The following is a 13,335-nucleotide window of genomic DNA, read 5'->3' as shown; positions in this document are numbered from 1 at the left end:
CTCTCAGGTGGCCCTGAAAAGGGCCGTTTGTCCGCGGCCTCGCCCGAGCCGCTGCCACCGGCTTGGGAGATCCGTGTTGAAGTTCTCATCTTCTTAATTGTAGTTCTCAATTTCTCGCTGATAAGCACAAGTGCTGAAAGAAAAGGGAGGATGAGCGACGGTATACACCGCGTTATATAGACACGATACCGTGGGAAATGTGGGCGGTGCCCACGCTGATAGGTGCATAGTTTGAATTTTCAGCGCGCGCAGGCGCGCGCACGGGACAAGCCCATAAGGCGAAGCCTAGACGGCGTAGCCTACATGAAATAGAACCAAATTACATACAGCAGGTCCAGACCTAGTAGACTACTGAAGGGAAATTCAAATTGAGCGGAAGTACTTAGGCGGGCGGAGCCAGGCTAGTCCACTGGGTAGGCTGGTAAGAATGATCTATCAAGCGGACATCTAGGTGGACACGCCCACTTGTGATTTCAGAAGAGGCAGATTTTCAAAAAGGCTTGTAACGGCTAATCACGCTAACACTTGTGCCTCTTTTCCGCGGACAGTACCAGCTCAACTCGCCACGACTTCGCACGCCATAGCACGCATGCGGGACACTGCGACACATACGTGACCACTAGACACATAAACAAACAGGGCTACACACAGGAGCGTCTCCACCTCTGTCACGGACCACGGCGTGTTCTTGCGCGCTGATTCTGCCATGTTCAATAATCAATCACTATTGTTGACTGAACGCTAATGATAGTAGTATTAAAGATGCCGGGTAGGGCTGAACGATTAATCAAAATCAAATCGAAATCACGAATCTGACTGGAGAACAGTAAGAATTATATTTATCTTTCTTTTACAATTCAATAGTTAAATAAAGATGTCATCTCAACGCATCGGCATGGCCTTAAGGGAAGAGCAGTTTATATGTTGACTGCTTCCAAGGTTGTGTTGGTCATACTATAGAATGATTTATTGCTTTTTTCGTGAATAATACTGAACATAAGGAACATAATATAATGCCGGGTGTCGGGCGTCAGGCTCGGACGTCGCGCTCGTCCAGTGGCGTCACTCTCCGGCCAATCAGCAGCCAGCAGCCTGTTGACGTCGCACCAAAGAATCAGATCAGCTCTCTTGGAACCCGACGGAGGTGGGACTAAAAAAGTACCAGGTACCAGGAACCACGTTTTGGTGATCGAAAAGCAAGAAAAGGTGGGCTAAGACGAGACGAGTTGAGCTGGTACTGTCGGTGGAAATGGGCCACTGGTGGTGTAATATGGCTCCTTTAAAGACAGAATAATAAAGGTAAACCAGTCGAATTCGACCCACTAATTGAACTGGTGTGGATGGATATAGAGCAGCGCTGTGATCTGTCTCCATCTGTCTATACCCAAACTAGACCAGGAGGACACTGCGCTATTAAAGCCAGTGAAGACCACCAAACACACGCACACACAAACGCACGCAGGCACAGCGCATGCATACTCAAACTCCCGCATACATGCACGCACGGACGTTGGCACAACACACGCACGCACACACACTCACAGTTTCTCGTTCCATTTTCCTGTGGAGCAATTAGCCCATTTACATCTAGGCTAATATAACAGGGTGTGTGTGTGTGTGTGTGTGTACTTGCTTGCTTGCCTGCGTGTGTGTGTGGGGGGGGGGTGGTTGGACACATGTTTGTCTATCTATATGGCCGGGCTCTAGTGCTTGTGTGTGTTTGTGTTTGTGGGGGTTGGTTGTGAGTCACAGGTCTGTCTTTCTGTCTGTCTATATTACCGAGCTCTATGCTGTGTGTGTGTGTGTGTGCGCGTGTGTGTGTGTGTGTTTCTCCCTACTTGTGGGGCAGTACACCAAGTGGATTGATTGATTTTTAGATGCCCAGTCCCACAATGGTGAAAATGTAGCGATTCGTATTATGAAGAATAATTTTTCAGTAATTTATTCTGGTTACGTATTTCGGTTATACATTTCGGCCACAAATCGATATGTTAAAGGTCCCTTGACATGCCACCAGGTGTGGTGTGAGTAGCCCTTACAAGCTGTTTTGAAAATTGGTCTCTTATGACATCACTGGTGGGCATGCCCACCTATGTGTGTGCTGGATAGATCAGTCTACCTGTGATGTCAAGGGGCAGATTTCCACGGCTTGTAGAGGCCAGTGTTGTTACTTTAAAAAAGTAATTGTTTACAGTCTCTAATTACTATAATTACTAGTACTTACCGTTGATATAATAAATGTAACTAGTTACTGTGGAAAGTAACTATTGAGTCACTAAGTAAATTTTTTAATGTGTCAAATAATTTAAACACACGTACATGTTCATGTTACTTTATTAGTTACATTTAACTGCGACAACACCCCCCATACTAACTTTTTGCCCCCCCCATTCTTCCACCGCGGTCAACATCTGGTCTTCCATTCCCCGGCCCCACCCTCCCCGTCAAAAATTGTGCGCAGGGGGCTGGTAGGGGGAATTCGGGGGGGCCCATCAGTACCTCTTGTATACAGGGCCCAGAATTACAGCCCTGGTTGCACACACTGCTTTCAACCGCTTCCGGCAACTTTTAATGCATAGACAAAATATCACCGTGCGCTTTACGGGGCGATCACCGGACGCAGCCACACACACGCACACGCACACGCGCACACACGGCACCGCAAGACTAATTCCGCCGCTAATAACAACTGGTGGCGCGGACTCTAGAGACTCGTCTCTGATAGATTGAAGTCTTTGGAGACTTACACTTCCCATGCACATGCACTCTCACACAAACAGGCAGGCAGACAGACAGACAGACAGACAGACAGACAGAAAGACACCACTCCATCGCTCTCAAAGCCAATCGGTGATCCGGTAAAAAATAGTAACGCACAGTGACTTTGATGAGTAACTTTAATATGATTACTGGTTTGGAAATAGTAACGCATTAGATTACTCATTAATGAAAAAAATGGTCGGAGACCAGTAACGTGTTATTAAGTAACGCGTTACTGGCATCACTGCTGGTAACGGCTAATCACACTCGCACCTGGTGGTATAATATGTCACCTTTAGCCCAAAGAAATCGAAAACGTGATTAAAAATTAGATTAATCGCACACAGCTCTATATTTATATACTCTTGCTTACCTCCTACTCTCTCTTCCCCTCGCCTGGATTATGTGGAGTATCTCCAGTGTAGGAGTGAACACTCCTGAGTCTGATTATCTCCTGTTGGGATTTCATGTGAGAAAGGCCTAACACTCTTGTTATCAATTATGTTTATGTATTATTAACTCTCTCTCTCTCTCTCTCTCTCTCTCTCTCTCTCTCTCTCTCCTTTTTCCAACTCCATCCAGACTGTTGCTCTCCCCTCACTAGAGACGTCAGGGGTTCGAAGACCCCGAAAACCAATGTTGGGGCCCCCGACGCATACCTTCTAAACCGCTCGTGTGTGTGTGTGGTTCGCGGCGCCGTGCGGACACATGTGTGCCAGCCCTCCGGGGGGGTGGTGTGTGATTGAGTAGCGACCCCCCCCACCCAGGACCCAGGGGCCCGGGGCCCCGCATGGCGGGCTGCAGGGAGAGAGGGCCCCGGCTGCAGCGGCCGTGGTCCGTCTACAGGGCCTCCACCTTCGAGCTGTCTGCAGAGATGATCAGCCTGACGCTGGCCGGTGGGCACACACACACACACACACACACACACACACACACACACACACACACACACACACACACACACACACACACACACACACACACACACACACACACACACACAGGTGAGCATGCTAACACACACATGAAGAATAAAAAACGCAGACACATGAAGACTGAAACACACAAACACACACATGAACATGGTAACACACGCACGCACGCACACACACACGCAAGCAAGTGCACACACACACAAATGAGCATGGTAACGCACACGAGCACACGCACCTGCACATGGTAACGCATACACATGAGCATGCTAACACACACACACCCGCAGACACAAATGCACACACACGCAGACACATGAAGACTGAAACACACACACATACACACACACATGCTAACACACATGTGCATGGTAACGCACACACACGCACAGGTGCACATGCACATGAGCATTGTAGCACACACACATGAGCATGCTAACAAACACACATGCTAACGCACACACACAAAGAATGAAACACACATACGCACATGAGCATGCAAACAAACACACACACAGACTGAAACACACGCACGCACATGAGCATGCAAACAAACACACACACACACACATTGTTATTTATTTTAACAGATCGGAGTGTGATTGGACGTTAAAAGACTTTTCCTCTTCCTTGAAATGTTTTACGGTAAATGAACTGAATTTTTGCCGCGCTTTTTAACCAGTGGTCACTGAAAGCGCATTGCAATGTCCCGTAACATTCACCCTTTCACCAGTGTATTTTACTTCGCTACATTTTGCGAAGAAAACGGATACTTTTACTCCGCTACATTTCCCTTGAAACCTTCGTTACTCGTTACAAAATCAACTCATCTTTAGAAAAAAAACAAAACTTCTGGGACTGTGGTAGAACACAGACTGCGAGCCTGTTTGGCGAATCAGCTGTCCCAGCGCACGTTCGCAAAGCCCCCTTGCTTAGTTACTGTTGCTACGTCGATCATAACTCCTACGACTGTCGACACACAAATGCATGGCTAGGACGAGGGCAAGGGCTATCAAAATTCTACTATTTGTATCAGGCTGGTTTGTACACGCAGTATTACAACACTATCTTATACACTTCAATACGCTGTATATGTGCCATTTTTGCTACAAAGCTAATTTAAATACCCTTTTTGGGCAGGGACTTAAGTTTTCCGAAAATCCGCGATCCTGGATGACACCAAAATCAATATTAAGTAACGTGTACCAGCGCTTGCGGGATAATAGGTCGGGCTACGATATCTGTCAGTGTCAGTGATTTTTTTTTTGGAGTAACTCCGCGACAGCATCCAGATCATGGCAAAATGGACTGCAATATGCAGTGGAAGGATGTTTTCAGAAAAAGATCAACAACGAAGGGGAAACAACAATAATCGAAGCAAAATCATACAGGTCTCAATCAAAAAATTAGAAACTTCACGACCTCAAAATAAATACCACCAGCACAACATTTTAAACTTGTAAGGTTCTTTCACCGCTGGGTAATATTTGTATATAATATTTCAAGCTAGCTAATAACCTATAAAGATTATTTATTCTTATTCCATCTCTGGCGAGGTATCTATCTAGCCAGTTAGTGCTAAGGCATGATTGGACGAGGGCAGTTATAGGGAGGAGTTTCGATAACGGTTACTTGTACTTTTACTTTCAGTACTTAAGTACATTTAATATCAGAAAAGTACTTTTGATACTTAAGTACAGTAAAGATCAGATACTTTAATACTTTTACTTAAGTACTATTCTAAAAGGTGACTTTTACTTTTACTTAAGTAATTTTCCAGTAAGGTATCTGTACTTTTACTTAAGTATGGCTTTTGAGTACTTTATACACCACTGCCTTTCACACACACACACACACACACACACACGGTCAGTAGCACACCTTCGCCCTTTCATTCTGACACACAAATGGCTGGAGTCGACCGCGCAGGACGACCGCCAGCTCGTCAGGAGCCGTCAGGGTGTGGCGCCTTGCTCAGGGACACTCTCGACGTGGGCTGGATAAATCGCTCTACCAGCCCTACCCAGTGGACCGTAGCAAACGTTGATTATCTATCCGTCATGCATTTAGGTTGTGATCTTATGATCATTTTCAACCTGTGCTCAAACATTTACATTTACATTTAGGGCCTTTAGCAGACGCGTTTATCCAAAGTGACTTACAATAAGTACATTTGTCAGAAGAAAGAGAAAGAACATTATATCTCTGTTGGTGCAGTAAGTTTGTTCATAGAACCAAGTGCCAAGCGCTTACCATCACTAGGTTAACCCATTCCCCGTAAACAACAAAGATAGCTAGGTTTTGCTTCAGTCATTCAGCGTCTGCTAACGACCTTAGCATCAGTCGGCGCTATCAACGATGCCATGCTGCTCTTGAGCATCGATAGCTGTAAGCTGGCACTTAATTTATGCACCTATTGTATGTTGTACGTCCTGTCACTTAATGTACACACTACTTAATTATAGGACTTAGTTGTTAAGCGTCTTATCCTAGCTATCTGTGTTGTGAATGGGGAATGAGTTAACCCAGTGATTGTTAAGGCTTGTCTGGAGGACCGATGGCCTTAACCGGTTCGGTGTTTGCTATTCAATACTGCTCCTGCTGTGTTCTGCTGCTCATTCCAGTTATATTTGCGTCGACAGGAAACAGCCAGGATCCAGATGAGCCCGTACTGGAGTTCAGCTTGGGTGAGAACCGCGTTGGTGTATGGGTCGGGGTGTGTGTGTGTGTGTGTGTCTGTATGTCTGTGTTGATTGGGCTGTGTGTGTGTGTGTCTGTGTGTCCTCAGGTGTGTGTGTGTTAGTCTTGTGTTTGTGTTTTTGTCTTCATGTGTAGGTGTATCCGTGTGTGTGTGTCTGCATTTCTGTTTCTGTGTGTTTCTGTGTTTCTGTCATTGTGTGTGCGTGTGAGTCTTTGTGTGTGTGTTTCTGTCATCCATGTTATTGTGTGTGTGTGTGTGTGTGTGTGTATCCTCATGTGCTTTGTATGTGAATCTTTATGTTTGTGTTTCTGTCCTTGTGTGTGGGTGTATATCCACATGTGTGTTTGTGTGTGTATTCTGCGGATATGTATGTGTGTGCGTGTGTGTATCATGTGTGTGTATGTGTCCTGTCTTCACATGTGTGTGTGTGTGTGTCCTTACGTGTGTGTGTCCTCTCTTCATGTGTGTGTGTGTGTGTGTGTATCTCCTCTGTTCACGTGTGTCCTTCCATGTGTGTGTCCTAAATTCAAATGTGTCCGTGTATGTGTGTGTGTGTCCTCTCTTCACATGTGTGTGTGTGTGTGTGTGTGTCCTCTCTTAACGTGTGTGTGTGTGTGTGTGTGTGTCCTCTCTTCACATTTGTGTGTATGTTCGTGTGTGTGCGTGTGTGTGTGTCCTCTCTCCACGTGTGTGTGTGTGTGTGTGTGTGTCCTCTCTTCACATGTGTGTGTGTGTGTGTGTGTGTGTGTGTGTGTGTGTGTGTGTCCTCGGCGTGTGCAGCGTGCTCGGAGCTCCTCCCCCCGGCGCCGGACAGGAAGCCCAGTAGCTTTGTGGCGGCGAGCGTAACCACGCCCCCTCAGGGCTTCTGGACCAAACACGCCCAGACCGAGGTCATCGAGGTACACACACACACGCACACGCACACATGCGCACAAAGACAGAAACACAAGAACACACATGAGGATACACACAAACGCATACACGCACGCACATCCCCAAGTGCTCGTGACACTACTGCGTTTGGCATGCTGTGTGTTCACTGTTCCCTACCTGGTCACCAAGATCGTCTCTGAAAAGTCATGACCAGTAACATGAAGGTTGCTAGTTCGATCCCCTCTCTCTCTGCCATCCTTTCCTGTCTTACCCACTTTACATTTAAAGGGATAAAACCTTAAAAAAATAAAATCGTCAGGAATATAATCTGATGCGGTTTGAACTGTCGGAAAGTCTGCACTGATGCAGACTCACGGAAAGGGCTCCATAAGTGTGGACTCAAACCCTCTTGCCCTTTGGAATTCGACATTGGGACAGCCCGAAAGCCTTAAAATTTGGCAAGAACTTGAGTCCCTGAGTCCGGAGATTGGGATTGGGTCTTTGTAGACTCAGCCTGCAGCCAGTCAAATCGCTTCCAGCTAGCAAAGTCGGCTTTTTCCTGCTTCTTCCTGTTTGTTATTGCAAAATGGATCCTGTAGTCACAAAGCTGCTTCTCGTAGCATTTTTAATTCCTCGCTGCCGGCCTTTTTTAGACATGTGTTTTCCCAGGTTGCATCACAAAGGTGATTATATTGGACAGAGTCACTGTAGTGTATTTGCGTATATTTGCATAACGCAATCTGATTGGCCGACACTGCCTGAAAAGTTGGAAATGTCTAAACTTTTTGATGCGAGCATCGGAGCCGTCAGAATAGACGCACCCACAATGCATTTCGGGAGCGGCCGATGCAAAGCCAAAGAGATTCGTCAACGGACGCGTGTAGTGTGAACACGGCTTTAGAGGACATATATTTAAGGGCTACCATTGCCCCATAGGATTACATTACAGACGCTTTTGCTGAATCCAGCCTCAAAAAGCCTTCGTAGCATTAGTCTCTTTGACCCAAAATAAACCACAAATAAGCAGGTTAAAAAACAAACAGTCTGCTTTTTCCGCGGCACAAGCTACAAATAAACATCTACGTTGACGTTTAGGGCGTCTAGCAGACGCTTATATCCAAAGCGGTGTGTATTACAGCGGTTCATTCACGCATTCACACACCGACGGCGGAGTCAACCATGCAGGGCGACAGCCAGGACGTCAGGAGCGGTTACGGTGAGGTGTCTGGCTCAGGGACACCTCGACACTTGGCTAGGAGGAGCAGGGGATCCAACTAGCATAGCTTGTTAGTTAGCTGACTAGTTAGTGCGTTGGAGAGTTAGTTAGTTAGAACTCTAGTTAGTTGGCTAGTTACTTGGCCACTTTGGTAGCTGGTATGATAGCTTGTTAGTTAGCTGACTAGTTAGTTAGTGGGCCAGTTAGTGGGCTAGTTAGTTTAATGGGACCCTAAACGTTCCCCCTCTCCCCCCCAGGGCACCAGTAACCCAATCTTCCTGAGCAGCATGGCCTTCTTCCAGGACTCCAACATCAGCCAGCAGACGCAGGTCAAACTGTCCGTCTACGACGTCAAGGACCGCGCCCAGGGAACGGTGAGTTAGTTGTCTAGTTAGTGACCTGCTAGTTAGTTACCAGCTAGTTAGTGAGCTGGCTGCTCCCAGGGAACGGTGAGATGCTACTAGTTAGATACCAGCTAGTTAGTGACCTGTCTGCTCCCAGGGAACGGTGAGATAATACTAGTTAGATACCAGGTAGTTAGTTAGCTGGCTGCTCCCAGGGAATGTTTAGACGCTACTAGTGAGTTACCAGCTGGCTGCTCCCTCGGCACGGTGAGATGCTACTAGTTAGTTACCAGCTACTTAGTTACCAGCTAGTTAGTGAGCTGGCTGATCCCATGGAACGTTGAGACGTACTAGTTAGTTACCAGCTAGTTAGTTAGCTGGCTGCTCCCTTGGCACGGTGAGACGCTACTAGGTAGTTACCAGCTAGTTAATGAGCTGCTGCTCCCAGGGAACGGTGGGACGCTACTAGTTAGTTACCAACTAATTAGTTTAACGATATTACTATTATATCTTTATTTTATTCTAATTAGTTTATATCTATTTCAATTAAAGCTATTATTTATATATATATTTTAATCAAATTATTTTAACGTCCATTATTCTATTTAGCTTCAAGCTATTATTATTATATTTTTTATAATAATAATAAGTGTGTGTTTTTCTTACACTTTTTCTTTTTCTATTAAGATAAGGTAAGATAAAGTATACTTAAACAACACCGAGGTGGAAATTCATCTTGGGCTGTAGTCGCTGCGTCGCAAACTTGCAAAACACCACATATGATATCCACAGAAGTAGACAATACAAACATGTTTCACTGCATCATCCACAATAAAGACAATCACAAAAAACATAGCTTCAGTTCAGAAGTCTCTCTCTCTCTCTCTCTCTCTCTCTCTCTCTCTCTCTCTCTCTCTCTCTCTCTCTCTCTCTCTCTCTCTCTCTCTCTCTCTCTCTCTCAGGTTAACTGATTGTGTGTCGGTCTCTCCCTACAGATGTACATGCTGGGGTCGGCCCTGTTTCCTGTGAAGGAGCTCTTACAGAACAAGGAACACAAGCTGAGCCTCGTGTTGAGGTAACGCATGCACACGCACATGTACACGTGCATGGAAACACACACACGCGCATGAAACTGACACATATGCACACAGAAAACATATGCATGTAAACACAAATGCACACACACATCTAAATGCGCACATATGTGCACACACGAATACGTGCGTACTTAGCCACATGTAAAAACACACGCATGCGCTCCCATGCAAAAACGCAAACGCACACACAAACATGTAAACTTACACACACATGAACACACATGCAGACACGCGCACATTCAAACACACATGTGCAAACATGCACATGCATGCACTCACATACACAGTCACATAAACGCACACATATGCACATATGATCACATACATATGCTCTGCTGTGCCTGTCTGTGTGTGCGTCGGTGCGTGTATGCGTTTACGTGTGTCTGTGTCTGTCTGTGTCTTTGTGCGTCTGTCTGTCTGTTTGTGCGTTTCTGTCCATGTGCATTTGCGTCTGTCTGTGTCCGTGTCTGTGTGTGCGTGTGTGTCCGTGTGCGTTTGGGCGTGTGTGTGTTTGTGTATGTTGGGACCGGCAGATCGGCGGAGAACCAGTGTGTGGGGACCATCACGGTGGTCGCGTGGCAGAGTGAGGAGAGGAGGGACCAGCATCTGTCCAGACTGCCCGACCAACTCAACGGACGGGTACGGTGAACACTCCCCTGCAACTCCCCTGCAATCTCCTGATCGGAGAAGATCAGGGGAAGATCAGGGGAAGATCAGGGGAAGATCAGGAGAAGATCAGGAGAAGATCAGGAGAAGATCTGTGGAAGATCAGGAGGAGATCAGGAGACGATCAGAAGAAGATCAGGGGACGATCAGTGGAAGATTAGGAGATGATCAGGGGCTGGAGGTAGTGGTTATGGTGTTTGTGGATTTTCTATTTGTGATGGAAGCGTTGGAGATGAAGGTCGTGGTTAGGCTGTTTGTTGAGGGGTGGATGCTGTTGGTGATAAAGCTGGTGTTAATGCTGGTGGGAGAGGTGGTGCTGTGATGGGAATTTCGAGCCAAGTCAATCATAAACTGACAAAACTGGGCAGAATAAGGAGACATCCGAACTAATAACAATTATGGTCATATATTTGGGTAATAACGGTGCAATAAAATACAATCAAACAATAACAAACCAACAATAATGTTTACCTTGTTCACATTTTGACATTCTTCTAGTTCTTTGTAGCCGTGTGTTTTTTTACTCTCAGTTTAAGGATGTTTTTGTCTTGAGTTTTTTTTTTGTGCACTGCAACAGTTGTATTGTGTATGAATGATTTGACGGCACAGTACATGTACCGTATTTTCCGCACTATAAGGCGCACCGGAGTATAAGCCGCAGCAGCTAAATTGAATGATGTTTACATATATAAGCCGCACTGGAGCCCGCCGCTTAAAGGTGGGGGGGTGCGGACCTGTCATAGAGCCCATAGAGTTAAAGTTAGTAGACTGTAACCTGTAAAATCCATATATTTAGGAGGTCCCCTAGTGGCCGTTAGCTATAAAATTCAAAGATTAGCCGCACCGTTATGTAAGCCGGAGGATCGCAAAATGGGAAAAAAGGCGCGGCTTATAGTCGAAAATTACGGTACTTTTATGTTTAAGTTTAGCCGCTTTATGGTCGACTCATGGTTGACTCCGCCGTCGGTGTGTGAATGTTTGAACGTTTGTATGAATGTGTGAATGTGTGTATGCATTGGTGAATGGGTGAATGTGTCTATGAAAGGGTGAATGTGTGCATGAATGGGTGAATGTCAGACAGTAAGTGTCCTAGTGCTAACGTGGTGTGTGTCTGTCTGTCTGTCTGTCCGTCTATCTGTCCGTCTGTCTGTCTGTCTGTCTGTCTGTCTGTCTGTCTGTCTGTCTGTCTGTCTGTCTGTCTGTCTGTCTGTCTGTCTGTCTGTCTGTCTGTCTGTCTGTCTGTCTGCAGACGGTGTTGTCGGTGGACGAGAGCCTCACAGAGTCCATGGGGGTCCGGACCAAATACTCCTCCCTGAGCAAGGACCCCCTCCTGCGCTCGGGTAGGGGTGTGTGCGTGTGTGTGTGATTGTGTGTCTGTACAGTGTGTGTGTGTTTGATTGTTTGTGTATACACGTGTCTGGGTTTGTGTGTGTGTGTGTGTGTCTGTACATTCGTGTGATTATGTCTCTGTACATTGTGTGTGTGTGTCTGTTTGTGTATCTGTTCACATATGTGTGTGTGTGTGTTTGTGTGTCTGTACACAAGCCTGTGTGTGTCTGAAATGTCCGGAATCGATTTTAATTTCCGATTCAAATCCGATACACACGGCCCGGAAATGATTTATTTACTTTATTATTGTGTTTGCGTGTGTGTGTGTCTACATTTGTGTGATTATGTGTTTGTTTATGTATCTTTACATTGTGTGTGTGTGCGTGTGTTTGTGTTTTTGTGTGTGTGTGTGCGTGCGATTCCAATTTGTGTGATTGTGTGTGTTTGTGTATCTTTACATTTTGTGTGTGTGTGTACGTGTGTAGGTGTGCGCGATTCCGATTTACAAGGTTCCAGATCTGATTTAATTTAGATTAGATTCCGATTCACAAGGTCCGGATTTTATTTTATTTTGTTTGTTTGTGTGTGTACGTTCATACTTTCAGTGTTCGGGGGGACCATGTCCCGGATGTACCGCCTCCCCACCGTGGACGGGATCCCCCTCAGGGTCCTTGAGCAGATGGCCGAGAGCGCCCTGTCACTCAACGTCCCGCGGCAGTTCGTCAAGCTGCTGCTAGACCAGAGCACGGCCAGGTACAGACAGACAGACAGACTCACAGACAGACAGACTCACAGACAGACAGACTCACAGACAGACTCACAGACTCACACACAGAGCATGGAAAGGTACACACACACACACACACACAGAGCACGGCCTGGTACACACAAATAGTCACACACAGAGCAGTTCCAGATAAACGCACGCACACACAAAGACAAGCACACACACACACGTGTGTGTACGTTTATTCTCTCTCTCTCTCTCTCTCTCTCTCTCTCTCCTATACATCTTTATGTCCCTCTCCCTCAGGGTGTGTGAGCTGGACGATCTGGGCGAGCTGTCCCCCTGCTGGGAGGGTCTCAGGCGACAGATCGTCTCCCAATACCAGACCATAATACTCTCCTACCACGAGACCCTGACCCACCTCTGCGACTACAGAGGTCTGTGTGTGTGTGTGTGTGTGTGTGTGTACGTTCATAAATGTGTTTGTGTGACCTCTGATCTCTGTGGCTACAGAGGTCAGCACCGGCCTGGGTTTGTGCTCCCTGTATTTTGATTAGCATTTCAACTCAAATTTAGCATTTAAATTTAAATTTGAAGTTCAATTGTATTGTACATGTACATTGACATTCAGGGTGTTTACCAGACACTTTTATCCAAAGTGACTAGAATGAGTCTATCTCTCTCTCTCTT

The 13,335-nt window shown here is 46.2% G+C and overlaps 2 protein-coding genes across 2 annotated transcripts in view; both read left to right on the top strand.

The window, feature by feature from the left end:
* LOC132460732 (transcription factor 15-like) overlaps positions 1-13,335 on the top strand; it is a 271,512-nt gene that overhangs the window by 234,398 nt on the left and 23,779 nt on the right. The gene's annotated exons all lie outside the window — the stretch shown is intronic.
* Positions 1-13,335, top strand: part of LOC132461169 (inositol polyphosphate-4-phosphatase type I A-like) — a 52,452-nt gene that overhangs the window by 24,869 nt on the left and 14,248 nt on the right. Inside the window, exons 2-10 of the mRNA XM_060056213.1 lie at positions 3,343-3,656; positions 6,335-6,379; positions 7,174-7,292; positions 8,740-8,856; positions 9,822-9,901; positions 10,457-10,562; positions 11,839-11,929; positions 12,524-12,671; positions 12,952-13,193. Coding sequence (XP_059912196.1) covers positions 3,551-3,656; positions 6,335-6,379; positions 7,174-7,292; positions 8,740-8,856; positions 9,822-9,901; positions 10,457-10,562; positions 11,839-11,929; positions 12,524-12,671; positions 12,952-13,193 — 1,054 coding nt within the window. The 5' untranslated portion in view covers positions 3,343-3,550. The remainder of the gene's footprint in view (positions 1-3,342; positions 3,657-6,334; positions 6,380-7,173; positions 7,293-8,739; positions 8,857-9,821; positions 9,902-10,456; positions 10,563-11,838; positions 11,930-12,523; positions 12,672-12,951; positions 13,194-13,335) is intronic.

Source organism: Gadus macrocephalus, chromosome 7, assembly GCF_031168955.1.
Source record: "Gadus macrocephalus chromosome 7, ASM3116895v1".
Lineage (NCBI taxonomy): Eukaryota > Metazoa > Chordata > Actinopteri > Gadiformes > Gadidae > Gadus > Gadus macrocephalus.
This window is presented reverse-complemented; position numbering and strand designations above follow the sequence as displayed.